At 39.2% G+C, this 16,671-nt stretch overlaps 1 protein-coding gene and 1 long non-coding RNA gene across 3 annotated transcripts in view; one reads left to right on the top strand and one right to left on the bottom strand.

The window, feature by feature from the left end:
- Positions 1 to 16,671, top strand: part of LOC140606716 (uncharacterized) — an 80,672-nt gene that overhangs the window by 22,678 nt on the left and 41,323 nt on the right. The window lies entirely within an intron of this gene.
- Positions 305 to 16,433, bottom strand: KRT23 (keratin 23). The gene is made up of 8 exons (XM_072780490.1): positions 15,962 to 16,433; positions 9,339 to 9,421; positions 7,843 to 7,999; positions 6,370 to 6,531; positions 6,161 to 6,283; positions 3,138 to 3,358; positions 2,095 to 2,126; positions 305 to 686 (listed from the first exon to the last, which is right to left on the bottom strand). The coding sequence occupies exons 1-8, from the start codon at positions 16,355 to 16,357 to the stop codon at positions 601 to 603; spliced, it is 1,260 nt and encodes a 419-aa protein (XP_072636591.1). The 5' UTR covers positions 16,358 to 16,433; the 3' UTR covers positions 305 to 600.

Consider the following 16,671-nt stretch of genomic DNA (forward strand, 5'->3'; position numbering starts at 1 on the left):
TATGTATGTATGTGAGCTAGAATAATTTTTGGTCATCTCACATTCCCAGTGAGACTTTCTAGGCCTTCCTTCTCTGTTTTTCCCCTTCCTGTTGGCAGAGGTCTGGAAAGCCTCATGAGCCACATCTTGTCACTAGGTTGAATGGCTGCAGTGTAACAATTCTGCCCAGTGTTTGGCTGCCGCAGACATGGTCAAAGTATTAAGGTCCCTTTCTTTCATGGACAGTGCCCTAAGAATCTTTTCTTAGGATGAGACCTTGATATAAAAATGACATGAATATGATGTGGTATAAACAAAGACATGATGCAGCTGGTATAGAGTTTTATTGACTACAAAACAGCATGTAGCAATGGCAATCTAAAGATTGTAGTAGGAAAGTAGAGCTTTAAAAAGCTCATAAACTCATACTTTGATTCAAAAAGTATAGCAATATATTAAGATCATTATGGAATGTCTGGTGAGATTGTCTTACAGAGGAAAAAAATAAGATTCTGAGTTTGATAACTTCAAGGATACCTCTTAGGACTCACCCCTTTGTCTGGGCAAGAATTTCCATTGGGGAAAAGTAGTTCTTATAATAGGCCAAAACTTTTATTGGCCTTATGCATACTTTTCGATCTCATTCACTTGAGAAAGAATTATTCTTCCATTGACGCTCTCCTGTGTGATGGCCTTGATCTTTGTTGCTGAGGGAAAAAAGCAATGAAGAGATGACTGCCATGCTCCTCTTACCATCTGAAAAAGTCATTTGTAGTTCCCTGTTCTCAGTACCTGAAGCTTCCCTGTCCCTTCCAAAATGATCACACAGCAATATGGCAGGTTCTGCTGGGGTTAAAGAGATCTCACCAAAGAAGGTTTTTTCCTCCCACCCTCCAGGAAACAAGAATGTGTGAATAGTGTCATCATCTAGAGGCCAAGACCTGCATCTTAGGTTTGTCTGATACAGAATCTAGGCTCTGACTATATGCTCTTTGGGAGGCCTTCTGGCTTCTGCATGCTTTGTTGTACTTGTATCACAGGTTCTATGAGCTAACAGAGCACTAAATACCATTCTGGACACCTCATTTAAAGATCTAGAAAGCATGAAAGATGGCTGAGAAGCCAGAGATGCTTATCATGGTCACTGTTTTCAAAGTTATGATTTACTTGAATATGTGCTTTGTTGACACACCAGGAAACTGATTCCAGACCAAAGGGAAGATCTAACATTAATAGAGATACAGGGAAAACTTTGTTAAATCAACCTCTCCAACAGTAGAGTAGGCCACTCCATCAAGTAATGGGTTCCCTGTTTCTGGACACGTGTAAGTAGGCTAACAGACCATTTGTCAATATCTTGCAGAGAAGTAGCAGTTAGACCAGCTGCCCATGATGGTCCCTGAAACCCTGATTCTCTGAATCTAATGCCTTAGAACACTTTTATCACAAACTAATCAGAAAAGTGCCACTTGTACCAAACTATGGTTTCTTAGAACTTTTCCATGAGATATTAAAGGCAATCTGAGAAAGTAGGGTTCCCAGGTCAAGGATTTTTGGTAACACCAAGTTAAGCAAGTAAAACTTTTGATAGTTCTTTCTCTTTTCTGTTTCTTTTCTCCCTCACAGGAGTGCCTGGTCTATCTTTAACTTACTGAAATGCATGACTGTTCATGAGGAGGATAGTGGTACCTAGCATTTCAACCATTTCTGGTCATGGGACACATTTTTTGTAATACACAATTAAAGTCTCACAGAACACTAATGTTTAACAGAATGTAGTTTGGTAAATTATGTGAAATAATTTTCTTGTAATCTAGCAGTTTATTAAACAGACCCCATAACTTAACAGAGATGTAATAATATGAATGATCATTGCTATCTATTTTATTGCTGGCAGAGGACTTGCATGTGTATTATTGAAGACAATACTGAGAGCTCACTTTTTTCTTTTTTATCTAATTTGAGTTAATTCAAAATTCCTTGCCATCTGGGGTAAAATAAAAATCGAACACAGGATATTTGGGAGTACACTAAGGATTATGAGTACTATAGAATGAATAAACATGTTGATTCATTTTTTAAAAAGTAGATTCAAACAATGAAAGAAATTTTTACCTTTAACACTTGACTTCGATTCCTCCATTGTCCTATAAAAATGATAAGAATTACAGCTCATTCTAGTGTTAGCAACAATCATAAAAATTCCTCAAGGTGAACTAACTTCCTTTGCTTGCTTGTAAATTCATAGCTCTTTAATGAGGATAATTGGCTGAGTTCTGTAGTCTCAAGTTCATGAGTTCATGGGAAAACCTTCCTGGATCCAGAAGGAAGTGAGTACTGCCTCCCACTGACCTTAGGACCAAGGGAAGTCTACCAAACTACCTCCATTCTTTCAGCTGGCTGCAGGCTTTGCCTCCACTGGGATCTTTTTCAGGGTCTGGGTTTGAAGCCTGGAACCCTTGGGCTTTTCAGACTGTTCAAAGTTTGGTCTGATAGTCTTTTATTTATGTATTTTTATTTAATTTTATTTTTTAAAGTTTATTTATTTAAGCAATATCTACACCCAATGTGGGGCTCCAAGTCACAACACCACAATCAAGAGCCTCATGTCCTATTAACTAAGCCAGCCAAGTGCCTCTATGTATTTTTTAAAAAAAAATTCTAAAACTTTTTTCTTGGGTCATAGAATGCATGTGTCCTTTTTTCCACCCAGACAACTATTGTCATTTCCCAAGTTGCTCAGAAATGCCACATTGAAGAATCCAGACTTCTCAACCTCTTAGGAATCTTCTTATACTGTCAGACTAAAATATCCTTCCAACCTTCTGGGCTTTTTGTTTTGTTTTGTTTTTGGAGCCAAAATTGTATGCATTCCCAGTGGGAAATACTATAGCCAAGCCTTCCTAGTTGTTTCTTTTTGGAGATTTTAACATATTAATTTTAACAATTGACTTCAAATCTTAGTACCCTGGGAATAGCTGATTAATTCATACTTGCTATTTAATGAGATACAACCTGATTTAAATATCCAGAAGAAATTCAACATAAACTTTTCTTTCTCTGGAGTGATGATTGCTAACAGAACTCTGAGGTATATGAAGGCACACACAAAAACTCAATGTTATTTTGTCCTCCTCCCCTGCCAGCCTTTGCCTTACCCCTCACTCTCTCCCTCCAGAAGCTGCTGGTAGGTGGCGATTTCCTTCTCTAGGTGGGTCTTGATGCCCAGGAGGACCTTGTATTCATTGTGCTGACGCTCCAGGTCATGGCGCAGCTGCCTCAATTCATCCTCATAGTGGGAGATGATCTGTTGCATGTCCTGGAGCTGGCAGGAGTACCGAGACTGGGTCTCTGATAACATGTTCTCTAAAGCAGATTTCTGAAAGAGGATATGATGTTTCTTCCATTAATTGGCTGATAGCTTGGCTGCTTCAATAATGTAGGCTTATTGAGTAGTTGGATTATACTGATCACTCTGGTGGCTTCTGGGATGCAAAAGTGGGCACCTGACTGACTCACAGGTTTGGGGCTTGGGCAGTGAGGAGTGCACGAAAGTCAGAATTTTTGAAGCCCATTTCTTTGTGTTGGGGAGCTCTTGGCAGCTTTGCTATGTTCCTGCAGTGTTTATTGAGTATGCTACTCATTTGGGGTTGGGCATACGCTGCCTTGCTCTGATTTATTCTTTACCTCCTCATGCTTATATTTTATCTGTGGCCATATAGAAAACTCCCGGGAGAAATAGAAACTGGGACAGCTGTCTCTTTGTATCTTCAGAGAAGGGTCTCAAGTAGGGATGCTGGATAAAATAGCACCTAGCTAAATTTGAATTTCAGATGAGCAATGAGTAATTTATTAGTACAAGTATGTCCTAAAAATTGCCTCAATATTGCACGGGACATACTTATACTAAAAACAAAAAAACAAAAAAACCCCCACACCCTTTGCTTTGTATTTGAAATTCAAATTTAACTGGATGGCCTATATTTCAATTTGGTCAATCTAGCATCCATAGTCCCAAGCAATGCTCATTGATTATGACAATGATAATGAATTGTCATTATTGAGGAAGTCCTAAAAGCTGCACAATGAAGTTGCCACACTAGGATACGGAGAACTGAGATCAAGACCCTGTTCTCTTTGGATTTCCCACCCACTTTTCTGGAGTGTGTAACTTAAATCTTCAGGAGAAACTCGCAACTATGCTGGATAATCTCATTTGCTTATGGTGTTAACTTTCACAGGGCACTTAATGCTGCCTGGCCTGCACTCATCACTCTCCTGTTCTCCCAGAGGGCTACTGCATTCCTTCTCCTCTGTCCTTAGATCCCCTCCTCCCTCTCCTTTCTTTCAGCCCATGGCCTTGCTTCCTGTCTTGAGGAAATGAAAGCCATCAGGAGAGGATCCCAACAAGTTCCCAACATTACTTCCACTCACACCCATGAGCCTGTGTCCAAGTTCTTGCTCTTCTCCTGTTACAATGCATGAGCTGTCTGTGCTCCAGTCATTTGAGCAATTGCCCACTTTCTTGTATCATTAATATTTTCCTCTCTACCAGATTCTTCCCATTGGCTTTCAAATAGAATAATTTCTCCCACCTTAAAAATTTTCTCTCTTGAATCCATATCTACATTTAGTTGTCATTCAATTTCTCTGCTCTCCTTCACCTATAGCAAAGCTCCTCAAAGTGTACAGCTTCTCTGTATCTGCTGTTCCAAATTCCTTTAGACTTCCCTCCAAGGGACAAGCTATACAGTCTGACCCCACTTTTACCCCAAGGGTCACCCCTTCCCTTTCCTCCTCTTCTCTCCTTTGTTCTTTCCTTTGTTCATTCATTATGGACACATTGGCTTTCCTGCTATTCCTCCAACCCAACTGACATACCTGTGCCTCATGGCTTTTGCATTTGCTGTTCCCTCCACCTGGAACCCTCTCTCCATAGCCATGTAATGCACCTGCTCACCACTTCTAGGTTTTTGTTCACCTTAACAGTAAAACCTTTCCTGGCTACCCTGTTTAAATTGGCGGCTCTATATTTCAGCATGCCTGACCTCCTCACTCCATGCTTCATTTCTTAGTAGCACTTTTCTCCATCTCACATATATATTATGATCGGTCATCCAAACTAGAATGTAAATTCCCTTATTATAGAATCCTTAGTATTTAGAATAGTATCAGATAGTAGAATGCATAAAAATGAATGCAAATGTCTTGCTGACCTCACATGGTTGTTGTGAAATACTGCATGTCCAAATGCTTTGAAAGCCATTAAACACTGTAATTATTTCTGTGCTCATTATTATCACCTTGACAATGTACCTTTTAAATGTCTGTTTACCATCACTTATTCCTAAAACATAACAGTAATTTACCATGTGTATCTCCAATAGAATGAACCAATTATTCTCCTCAAGATCAAGGGCAGAGTAGCACTTGGAAATAATATTGATAAATGATTAGAAGATTCAAATGGGAATCAAATGACAGATTTCATTTAATGATTTTGAGTGCTTGTGACACTCATACAAAGCATTTTACTAAAAACCATGAAAATTATAGAAATGACTTAGAAATAAGAATTTATAGTTTACTGGATGATAAGACATCTATATATATATATATATATATATATATATATATATATATATATATATATATATAATGGACAGAGCACTACTTTGGAGTCAGACAGGGCTGGATTTGCCAGCAATTCATGTTGACACCAGAATTTCTTTGTATTAGGGCTTCAGGGGGCATCCTGGTTGTAAGTGGGGAGAGTACTGGTGAGATTATGAGGACGTACTAGACCCCCCACACTTCTCCTCAAACACCAGGTGGTTATACCACTGGCCACTTACTATTTGTATGACTTTGGACAATTTATCTGGAGCTTTGGTTTCCTCATCTATAAAATGAGAACACAAAGACCTGCCTGGAAAGGTTAATGTGAGGATTGATGGCAGTTAACATAATGAACTCCCTGGCATACACTGTGGCACAAGGTAGAAACCTTGTGCCACAATAAATGATAGCTCTTATTACCATTATCATTTTGAACAATCTGGATGGAAAGTGGGAAGTAAGAAATGTCCCAAGGGAGTTGGAGAGAGAGGCCCAGGCAAGAAATCAAGAGAGTCAAGAGAAGTCAAGGAGGAGGTGGTACCTGACCCTAGCTCAGACTCACTCTGTTGCGCTGTGCCTGCAGGTCAATCTCCAGGGCCTGGAAAGTGCGCTTCAGTTCATGGATGTCACTTTGGCTACTCTGCACAGTTGCTGGACTGGCCACCTCCTGGGCCATGGCTGCTGCCTATGAGACAAGCAAAGGGCAGAGGCATTGGCATTGGGACCACATGGAAATGGAACCTTTGGGAAGTTTGAGCACCTTTCCTTTACCTGCTCTTTATACCAAGTGTCCAAGTCTTGATGCTTCTTCTTTATTATAAATTCATATTCCTGCCTCATATCCTCCAGGACCTTAATCAGATCTTCTCCTGGAATTGTATTCACCTTCACATTGACCTTGAAGTCATTTGGCATATGATGTTCCTTCATTTCCTGTTTAGTAATAGAGAAAGAAAATGAACTGGCTTTGGTAATCAGAAGACCAGAAGTGTGTTGACTGGCAGCAGTTAACAGGTCTTTTAAAAATTCAGCTCTTGTGGTTTTTTATTCTTTTACTGGTATGGTTTGATTTCTTAGTTATTATCTTATTCATTAATGGCAAAACATTGTATATTTTTCTATTATAACCTTAGAAAATAAAAAATAGCACTAGATTAGATAGGTAATCAAATGGCTTCTGTGATTATTGAATTAATCCCTGTTTGGGGGATCCCTGGGTGGCGCAGCGGTTTAGCGCCTGCCTTTGGCCCAGGGCGCGATCCTGGAGACCCGGGATCGAATCCCACGTCAGGCTCCCGGTGCATGGAGCCTGCTTCTCCCTCTGCCTGTGTCTCTGACTCTCTCTCTCTCTCTCTGTGTGTGTGACTATCATAAATAAATAAAAAATAAAATAAAATTTATAATCCCTGTTTGGAAATGTTTCACAAAGAATTATGCTTACATAGCATGTAAAGCACTCTTCATCACATGTTCATGGGTGAAGTGATGGCACAATTCAACAGTTTAACATTTCAGATTATAGGCTAAGGCTTTCAGGAGGCATTCCAGCAACCCAAAGTCAAAAGGTATAAAGCCTTTTAATATCTTGTCAATGCATTATGACTCTGTAGGGCTGGCACCCATAGAATATCACGAAAATCAAGAAACCGTAGGACAGGTTTAATTTACAATCATTGTCTAACCAACTGTTCAGAACTGAGGTTCTTTGATGTTCATTAGCAATTTTGTTTGCCTAAAATGGGGATTGCTTTTCTTATTGCATCAGAGTCTCAGGGACTTCAGATGGATGGTAACTTTTTCAAAGTCATTTAAATGCTTATGGAAATTAAGATTCTTCAGTTTTGCCACTAGTTTTATTTACCTTGGTTAGTGGCAAGTTCTCTTTATTCTACTGTCCTCCAGTTTTTTGCACATTGGGTCAACGAAGGAAGTTCAAGCTCATGCATTTATTCTTACAGTACTATATTAACAAATAAGTCGAGGTAAACATTGTGTATTAGCAAAATTGTTGACTGATTTGTCATTAATTATGATTATATTTTGGCTGTTGGATTTGACACTGAATAGATAAGCCTGAAGCTGGAAAAATTAGATGTTTATATGGTTCCTTATAATTACTTAGGTTGAAGGACACTAGGACCGGCATTCAGATGATGGTTTCTTCTGGGCTTCTGGGCTATTGAATCATCTGAAAGTGCCTGTTAAAAGCTGTGCTAGTTACCAGGAGGTCCTGGGTAGTCCTACCTGCTCATGTCGCTTCTTCATGAGGATAAGCTCTTTCCTCATCCCCTCAACCTCCTGTTCCAAATCTGTTGTGACAATGGTCAGATCATCCAAGGTCTTTCGGAGACCTTCAACTTCAATTTCTAGATCTTTCTTGAAGGAGTGTTCATTTTCATACCTTTGGTTGGAAGGAAGAGAAGAATACACCTATTGTTGGAAGACTATGGCCTTGTAAGGATTTACTTCAGTCTGGAGGTGAATCTCTTAGTTTTTAGGTTTAATAAGAGCAAATGAACATATGCTGCACATCTTTCATATGTCTGTTTCATGCAGGTTTTTCTGTGATGAAGACTTGTTAATAACAATGTTGTTATGTTTTTTTTAAATTAGGATGAAATAATAAACAGTCCTATGCCCATCACTTAGACTCTAACTGTTAACATTTTGCTTCATCTATACTCTATTTTGTATTTTATTTTATTTTTTAAATTTTATTTATTTATTCGAGAGAGAGAAAGAGAGAGAAGCAGGAGCCTGATGCGGGACTCAATCCCAGGACTCCAGGATCATGCCCTGGGCTGAAGGCAGGCAATAAACCACTGAGCCACCCAGAGATCCCCTATTTTGTATTTTAAACTGAATTATAGACATTACAACACTTAACCCCTAAGTACTTAGGAATATATCTTTTAAAAACAAGAATTTTCATTAAGAATGAAGCAAAAGGGGGCACCCAGAGCTCAGTTGGTTAAGTGTCTAACTCTTGGTTTTGGCCTTGGTCATGATATCAGGGTTGTGAGATTGAGCCCTGAGTTGGGGGTCTGTGCTCAGTGCAGAGTCTGCTTGGGATTCTCTCTCTTCCTCTGTACCTCCCTACCACACACTCTCCATTTCTCTCAAATAAATAAATAAATCTTAAAAAAAAAGAATGAAGCAAATGTTAACAGCTGTTAAATCTAAGTGATGGGCATACTCTTAATTATGGAGAACAAACTGATGGTTACCTGAGGGGCAATGGGTAGGGGAAACAGGTGATGGGAGTTAAGGAGTGCACTTGTGATGATGAGCACTGGGTGATGTATAGAAGTGTTGAATCAGTATATTCTACACCTGAAAGGAATATGACACTGTATGTTAACTATACTAGAATTAAAATAAGAAAAAAACCCCAGTTTTCTAAAAAAAAAAAAAAAAAAAAAAACCCAGTTTTCTAAATAAGCATAATTACATTATCACACCTAAAGAGCTAATAATAACTCTTTAATATCATCTAATTCTTGGTTCATATTCAAACTTTCCCATGCTACAAGGTGTATTTTATATCTAGGTTGTTTAGAGTTCAGTCAAGTATTCATTCCTATTATGCTTTTAATTATATTTTATTAAGATGTTACATGTGGCTAACAGTGAGATAAGTTTTCCTTTAGCAAAACAAAAACAAGAGGAACCCCCCCAAATAAAGCAAAACAAAAACAGCAAATGAAAACTCCCCACAATATGATGAAGAAGGAACTTACTTGAGGCTGAAGTCATCCACTGCCATCCTGGCATTGTCAATGAGAAGAATGATCTGAGCGTTGGTCAGCTTGCCATCCATGATCTGTAAAACACACATCAAGAGTCATTTAAGTCAGACACACTTCCATGGGAGAACTGCATTTCTGCTCTGTACTTTCTGGGTACACACTTGTTAGCATAGATGCTGTTCTTTTCTGGCAGTGGAAAAACAAGTAATGCAATCAACAAATATTGAGCACTTACTAGGTACAAACCATCAGAATGATTTTTAAAGTACGAACATGGTCCGCAGCCACTTCACTGTCTTTTTTTACCCTAAGTTTAACAGACTAGGATTGGTGCATTCTAAGAAGAATGACATTGGAAGGGGGAAAGACATTGTTCAAAGTGCCTTCTGACTCTCCAGTGCTGCAAACATCTTAGTGTTTTGTTTCAGCTCATCCACATCTGACGATGTTAAAAAAGTTTTAAGTTATAATCCTGTTTTTATTGTGACTATAAGTCTGGCTCCCTTAAAGTGCAGTAGTTATTTTAGATGAACGTAATTCTTCTTTGCAGTAGCATTCATGTTGCAGTAGCATTCATGTTTCTGATCAGTGACACTGAGCAAAGTATCAAAATATCACTGATATTAGCTTGTCAAACTGATTTTGAGTGAATTTTATAATAGTCATCACATGCCATAATTATTTTTTGTTCAAAGTGACTATAACCATTCACAAAACTTGTAGATAGGTGTACATGTTCATAAATTATTCCATGATGAGAATGCCCTAATTGTAGCTATTAAAATATTAACTGAAATATTTTTTTGGCAGCTTAATAAACTTTAACTGTGGTAAAGCCTTTGGTTAAGACTTGTACTGGGTGTTTATGTACTTTTGGACCTTAAAATGAAAAATACTGTTGAAAGTTTCTACTTGGGTAACTGTGCTTATGTATATGATTTGTAAATTCTTCTAGGCAATTTTAACAAGTAGTGCACATTTGATATATGTCACTCTCTTCAGAAAATTGAGTGGAAGATGTCTGAACATCAAAAGTGTAATACTACTTACTTTTGTACCACATATTGTGCTGAACTAGGAACTGGAGATTTTCTTTTTTACTTGCTTTACTGACCATTAGTGTGAACTTGGGCCAGTCACCCTGTTCCCTGGGTTTCAATTTCATCATCTGTTAAATAAGGAGTTCGTAGTAGAAACTACTAAAAATCTTAGCTCTAAACTTCTGTGATTTAGCTGGAGGCAGAGAATCCTGTGACATTCTCATCATATTTGAAGAGATAATTCTTTTATTTAGAAAGGATTTCTTTTAAGGCTTTATTTATTCATGAGAGAGAGAGAGAGAAGGCACAGACACAGGCAGAGGGAGAAGCAGGCTCCGTGCAGGGAGCCGGACGTGGGACTCGATCCCGGGTCTCCAGGATCAGGCCCTGGACCCAAGGCGGCGCTAAACCGCTGAGCCACCCGGACTACCCAGAAAGGATTTCCTCAGGACAAAGTTATACCTCAATACAAAGGCATCTTTTAAGGATCCACTCTTTTTTTTTTTTTTTTAAGATTTTATTTATTTATTCATGAGAGACAGTGAGAGAGAGAGGCAGAGGGAGAAGCGGGCTCCTCGCAGGCACTCGATCCCAGACACGGAGATCACGCCCTGAGCCAAAGGCAGACGCCCAACCACTGAGCCACCCAGGCGTCCCTAAGGATCCACTCTTATTCAAAGCTCCATTGATTACTTGGAATTTGGTATCATGAATGCACAATAGCAGGATTCAGAGGTGATAATAACACTGTGTCTGGAACTCAAAGGGCAGAGATTGGGGTCCTGTTCTCCCACCTACTAGCAGAGTGACCTTACTGAATCTCAGTTTCTTCATCCATAAAATGGCAATAGTGATAATAATAGTAGCCACTTCATCAAAGAGTTCATGAGAGTTAGATTAGAAGAGATTAAATACAATAATGTTGTAACATAGTATAATCTGGGCATACTGTAGACACTGAAGAATTAGTTGAAACTATATATTAATTTAGAAAAATGTAAAATGTTTAATTTTCTTTTATAAAAGAACTTTTGAGAGGACCTACAGATGGCCAAAAGACACACAAAAAGATGCTCAATATCACTCATCATAAGAGAAATGCAAATGAAAACCATAATAAGATTTTGATGGAATCTTGTCTCACATTTAGATCTTTCATCCATTTTGAGTTTATCTTTGTGTATGGTGCAAGAGAGTGGTCTAGTTTCATTCTTCTGCATGTGGATGTCCAATTTTCCTAGCACCATTTATTGAAGAGACTGTCTTTATTCCAGTGGATAGTCTTTCCTCCTTTATCATATATTAGTTGACCATAGAGTTGAGGGTCCACTTCTGGATCCTCTATTCTGTTCCATTGATCTATGTGTCTGTTTTTGTGCCAGTACCACACTGTCTTGATGACCACAGCTTTGTAGTACAGCCTGAAACCTGGCATTGTGATGCCCCCAGCTATAGTTTTCTTTTTTAAAATTCCCCTGGCTATTTGGGGTCTTTTCTGATTCTACACAAATCTTAAAATAATTTGCTCTAACTCTCTGAAGAAAGTCCATGGTATTTTGATAGGGATTGCATTAGAAATGTAAATTGCCCTGGGTAACATTGACATTTTCACAATATTAATTCTGCCAATCCATAAGCATGGTAAGGTAATACCTCACACCAGTCAGAATTGGCTAGTATCAGAAAGACAAGCTATAGTAAGTGTTGGAGAGGATGTGGAGAAAAGGGAACCCCTGTGCACCGTTGGTGGGAATGTAAAATGGTGCAGCCACTGTGGAAAACAGTATGGAGGTTCCTTAAAAAATTAGAAATAGAACTGCCATATGATACAGTAATTCCACTTCTGGATATTTACCTGAAGAAAAACTCAACAATTTGAAAAGATGTATGCACCCTTATGTTCATTGCAGCATTATTTGTAGGAGCCAGGATATGGAACCAACTTAAGTGTCCATCGATAGCTGAATGGATACAGAAGATGTGCTATATATATGCAATGGAATACTACTGAGCCATAACAAAAATGAAATCTTACTTTTTGCAACCACATGGATGCACCTAGAGGGTATATGCTAGGTGAAATAAGTTAGACAGTAAAATACTATAGAAATAATAATTAAGTCAGAAAGACAAATACTATATGATTTCACTTGTATGTGGAATCTAAAAAACAAAAGAAATGGACAAATAGAAATAAACTCATAAATGCAGGGAACAAACTGGTGGTTGCCAGAGGAGGTGGAGAGAGGAGTGGGTGAAATAGGTAAATGGGATTAAGAGATGCAAACTTCCAGTTATAACATAAATAAAGCATGGGGATGAAAAGTATAGGGAATATAAGAAAAAGGAAAAAGGAAAAAGCTTGCACTTTTTGTAATGAGAGCCAATGCCTGTATAGGATAAAGTCCAGGTTCTGTATATTGAGATGTATCTTCAAACTTCTGCTGTTCATAGTGGAAGATAACCAGGCTGCTGCCCTGCCCAACTTTTTTCTTCTCTTGGTGTATTCCAAATGGTACTATGACTACTTCCTTTGCTCTAAAAAAGGATTCTGTAGATATTTCCTTGTCTCCCTGCTGCAGTGCTGCTTAAGGATTTTCATACCAATGCTTTTCCTTCCAGGCTCTTTATTCTTCCATTGTCTAAACTCACAGGATATGTAGCTCCATTTAGGAAAGCCCAGGGGCCCTGTGCACTTAGGTGTTGATTGACATCCAGGGAAACCAAACAGTATTCCCAACATGGGATCAGAAAATAAAAATACAATCTGTGGGCTTATTTGGCTTTTTTGAGTTAAACTGATAATTTATCTGTTGTAAAACCCACCAAGAATCTGACTCCCCCCAGTCAGCATTCTTCTCAGTGTACGTGAATAGTGAGTTCTGAAATGTACTCTATAGAGAACACATTTATTTATTTAAAAATATTGTATTTATTTGAGAGAGAAAGCACGAATGGGGGGAGAAGGAGAAGCAGGCTCCCCACCAAGAAGGGAGCCCAATGTGGGGCTCGATCGCTGGACCCTGGGATCATGACCTTAGCCAAAGGCAGATGCTTAATTGACTGAGCCACCCAGGCACCCTAGAACACGTTTAAAAAACCAAAATTATTTCCTCTGTTCAGGCTTACTTGGTATAATATTATGATATAGTCACTTTTTCTGGGACATCCTTCACAGTAATGAATGTATTATGAGGATGGATTGAGACATAATTTGTGAAGCATAGGTTTTGCATTGTGTGTTGTCATTAATCACGAGGATTCTCCCCTAAGGCTCTGAGTTCATTCTTTTAAAAAAAATGGAGTTGGTGTATTAGTATAGCATTGTTGCTCCAGGGTGTATAATCTTGTTCCAAGAAAAAGAAAATAGGATTTTTTAAATAATGAACCACAGTGCCAAATATAGTACTATTGAGAGCATTCTAAAATACATGTATCCTTATGACCATGTCTAATTCGATATTTCAAAAGGATTGGATTAATTTTTGAACTAATTTTCTTATAGATCTTTTGAGTAATATTTAGGATTCCTATGGTGGGACAAAAGGATACTATATCTGCAGATAGCATTTCATCAGGCCTGGGAAGGGGTTGACCCCTATATTGTAGTGGGTTATCATATTCTTTGGGCCTCTGTTTTCTTGCCTGTGAGTCAAGGAGGTCAGAACAGATAGAATAACCTCAACTTCAAAGAATTGTTTTCTTCAAACATGAAAAAATGCAATTAAAATAAATCTAGAAAAGAGTGGAATTCAAACCTGAATTTAATTGATAACCCAGAATTTAAGGTCAGAACCCAGAATCCTGGGGCAAGCCCCCACTCACTTTTCTCAATTCTGTTTCAAAGAATTTAGGCCACCAATCAGTCTCAGTCTCCTCATCTATAAATTGGGGGTAAGAAATGAGATAATGTGTATGAAATGTATGTCATAGGATTAGCAGTGCATTATTTCTACTAACAAGCAGCACTATTTTTGTAGAAGATAGGCTAGTGAGCACCATGCAGTGTGGAAACTGTGAGACCATTAGAAGCAGATCTGAGTTAGTGGGTGACGGGCATTGAGGTGGGCACTTGATGGGATGAGCACTGGGTGTTATTCTATATGTTGGCAAATTGAACACCAATAAAAAAATAAATTTATAAAAAGAATCTCATGCCTGCCTCTTGCTGGTGGCTTTTGGTGGCAACGTCACACCTCTGAACTCCAGGGTGTTTACAGGGTCATTGTAAGAATTGAATAAGGTAACATCGAATGTTTCCATCAGTGCAAAAAGCTCTTGGATGGTGTCAATATGTGCATTAAAACATCCAACATCAAGGATGGTATACAGGAAGAGCCCAATTAATACTTTCCTCCCTCTTCCCTGTTCCCTCCTCTCTCCTGTCAGTTAGTGAATTATTTGACTAGGTTTGACCTCATGTTTATTCTGGAAGTTAGGTTCTCAGCTGTCCATTTGCAAAAAAACTTCTGTTCTCTCCATTCTAAAACAAAAGTAACTTTATTTATGAAAAAAAAATTATGATGAGGTTTGTTGAGTCACCTTGTTTTTTCCATAAAGACAACCATGTACTATATAGTTAGGGTAATTACACAGTCAGTTATTAGGTTGATTATTCAATAATTAGGGTTCATTATGAGGACAGATTTATGTTATCTTGATTGGTCTTTTCTACATTCAAGCAAGGACAACTGAGGGTTGAGAAATAATACTGTATAAATATTGGAAACCCTTTCTAGGATGGGTAAAATCATGATCTTATGGGGAATTTTCTGGGACCACTTTACATAAGAGGAAAGTTACATAGCTTTAAAAAATAACTTGTGAGCTAACTGGATTCCCTCCACTTCCAGTATTGTTAGATGTCTCGGAAGATAGGAGCTCAGCTTTTTTTTTTTTTTTTAACGTTTGGGTGAAAATTTTTTTTTTTTTATGTTTTAAAGAAGTCTCCATAACCCATCCTAACTATAAGATTCCAAAAATTATGCTCATTTTATTATTTTTTCTAGCAATATGCCCTTTCAGAACTTGGTGCAGGAGGAACTCAGAGCTTCTAGTAGCCCTCAAAAGGAAATATCCGGGGATGTCAGAATGATGTATCTGCCAAAGCTAGAGTGACAGCTTTTAGGTACGATCTCCGAGAGTTAACTCAGCCTTTCTTTCTGTGGGTAATCATGCTGTCGCCAGGACTTTTGAGGTGGAGCAGAACTGATGTAATGAGAAAGTAAATGCCCTCTTGTGTCTTGTGCACTGAGCATGAGGAATGAATACCATGATACCGGCCCTTATCATTACTATGACATTACTGGGTCATAACTGATACTGGACAGCAGCTGGTTGCCCTACATTTTTTGGATTCTCTGTATAATTTATGTATAGAAGATGAAATACACAAACCAGGCTTTCCCGAGTCCAAAAGGTATAACAGGAAAATATCCTCAAATACCTTTGTTCACAATTACTTTCAGCTCTTTTGACATTTTCCTGGAAATTGTCTTTTGTACTGATTTCTCCTCCCATGGCTCTCTGGAAATGCAGCCCCCTCTTGAGTTCCAGGGGCACCCACAATCTTACCTGCTCTTGCAGGTGGCTGATGTTTTCCTCATACTGGGAGTAATTTTGCTTACTGCCAGGATCTCTCTGCTCGTGCCACTTCAAGATGCGACTTTCGAGCTTCTCGTTGGCCTCCTCCAGGGCACGTACCTTGTCCAGGTAGGAAGCCAGGCGGTCATTGAGGTTCTGCATCACTTCCTTCCCACTTGCACCCGGGAGGGAATTGCCTTTTCTAGATCCCCAAGGCCCTCCAGGAGGCAGACACCTTGGTGAGCTGAAGGAAAGGGAGATGCGGACACCCCCAGCCCCCCCATGGACACTGGGAGCCCGAGGGAAGCTCCCCAGCTGGCCCCAGCTGCCTCCTGTGCCACGGAGGGAGCCTGAGGGGGTCTGGCTAAATTTATGGCTGGAGTTCATGGTCCCATCTGTGTTTGGTGCAGGGCTGGGCTCTGCTCTGCTCCCTGGCACTGCACAACTGAGCCGCCTCAGACTGCCCTGGATGGTTTTATGCCCTTTGCTGTGGGAGTTTCCTTCTCTGACAACTGTACCAACAAGATCGTATCATTGTGCAACAGGTGTTTCCTCTTGGCCAATCTTGAAGTGCCCCTGGGCCTTCACACACATTGTTGTTGTTTAGAACCACATCAATATACCAGTTTGCTGCTCCCTTCTAGTTGTAACCGGGAGGTGTGGCCCACAACATGAGGTAGGTATTAGTCTCAGGTGCCTTT

Source organism: Canis lupus, chromosome 16 (assembly GCF_048164855.1).
Source record: "Canis lupus baileyi chromosome 16, mCanLup2.hap1, whole genome shotgun sequence".
Classification (NCBI taxonomy): Eukaryota; Metazoa; Chordata; class Mammalia; order Carnivora; family Canidae; genus Canis; species Canis lupus.

What these genes read in the sequence shown, in the direction of transcription:
- KRT23 (XM_072780490.1), bottom strand. Translation starts at nt 16,357, where the DNA reads ATGAACTCCAGCCATAAATTTAGCCAGACCCCCTCAGGCTCCCTCCGT. An exon ending in TCAGCCACCTGCAAGAGCAG is followed by an intron (nt 9,422 to 15,961) that starts GTAAGATTGTGG and finishes TGTGTTTTACAG; the next exon opens with ATCATGGATGGCAAGCTGAC. An exon ending in GTGGATGACTTCAGCCTCAA is followed by an intron (nt 8,000 to 9,338) that starts GTAAGTTCCTTC and finishes TTCCAACCAAAG; the next exon opens with GTATGAAAATGAACACTCCT.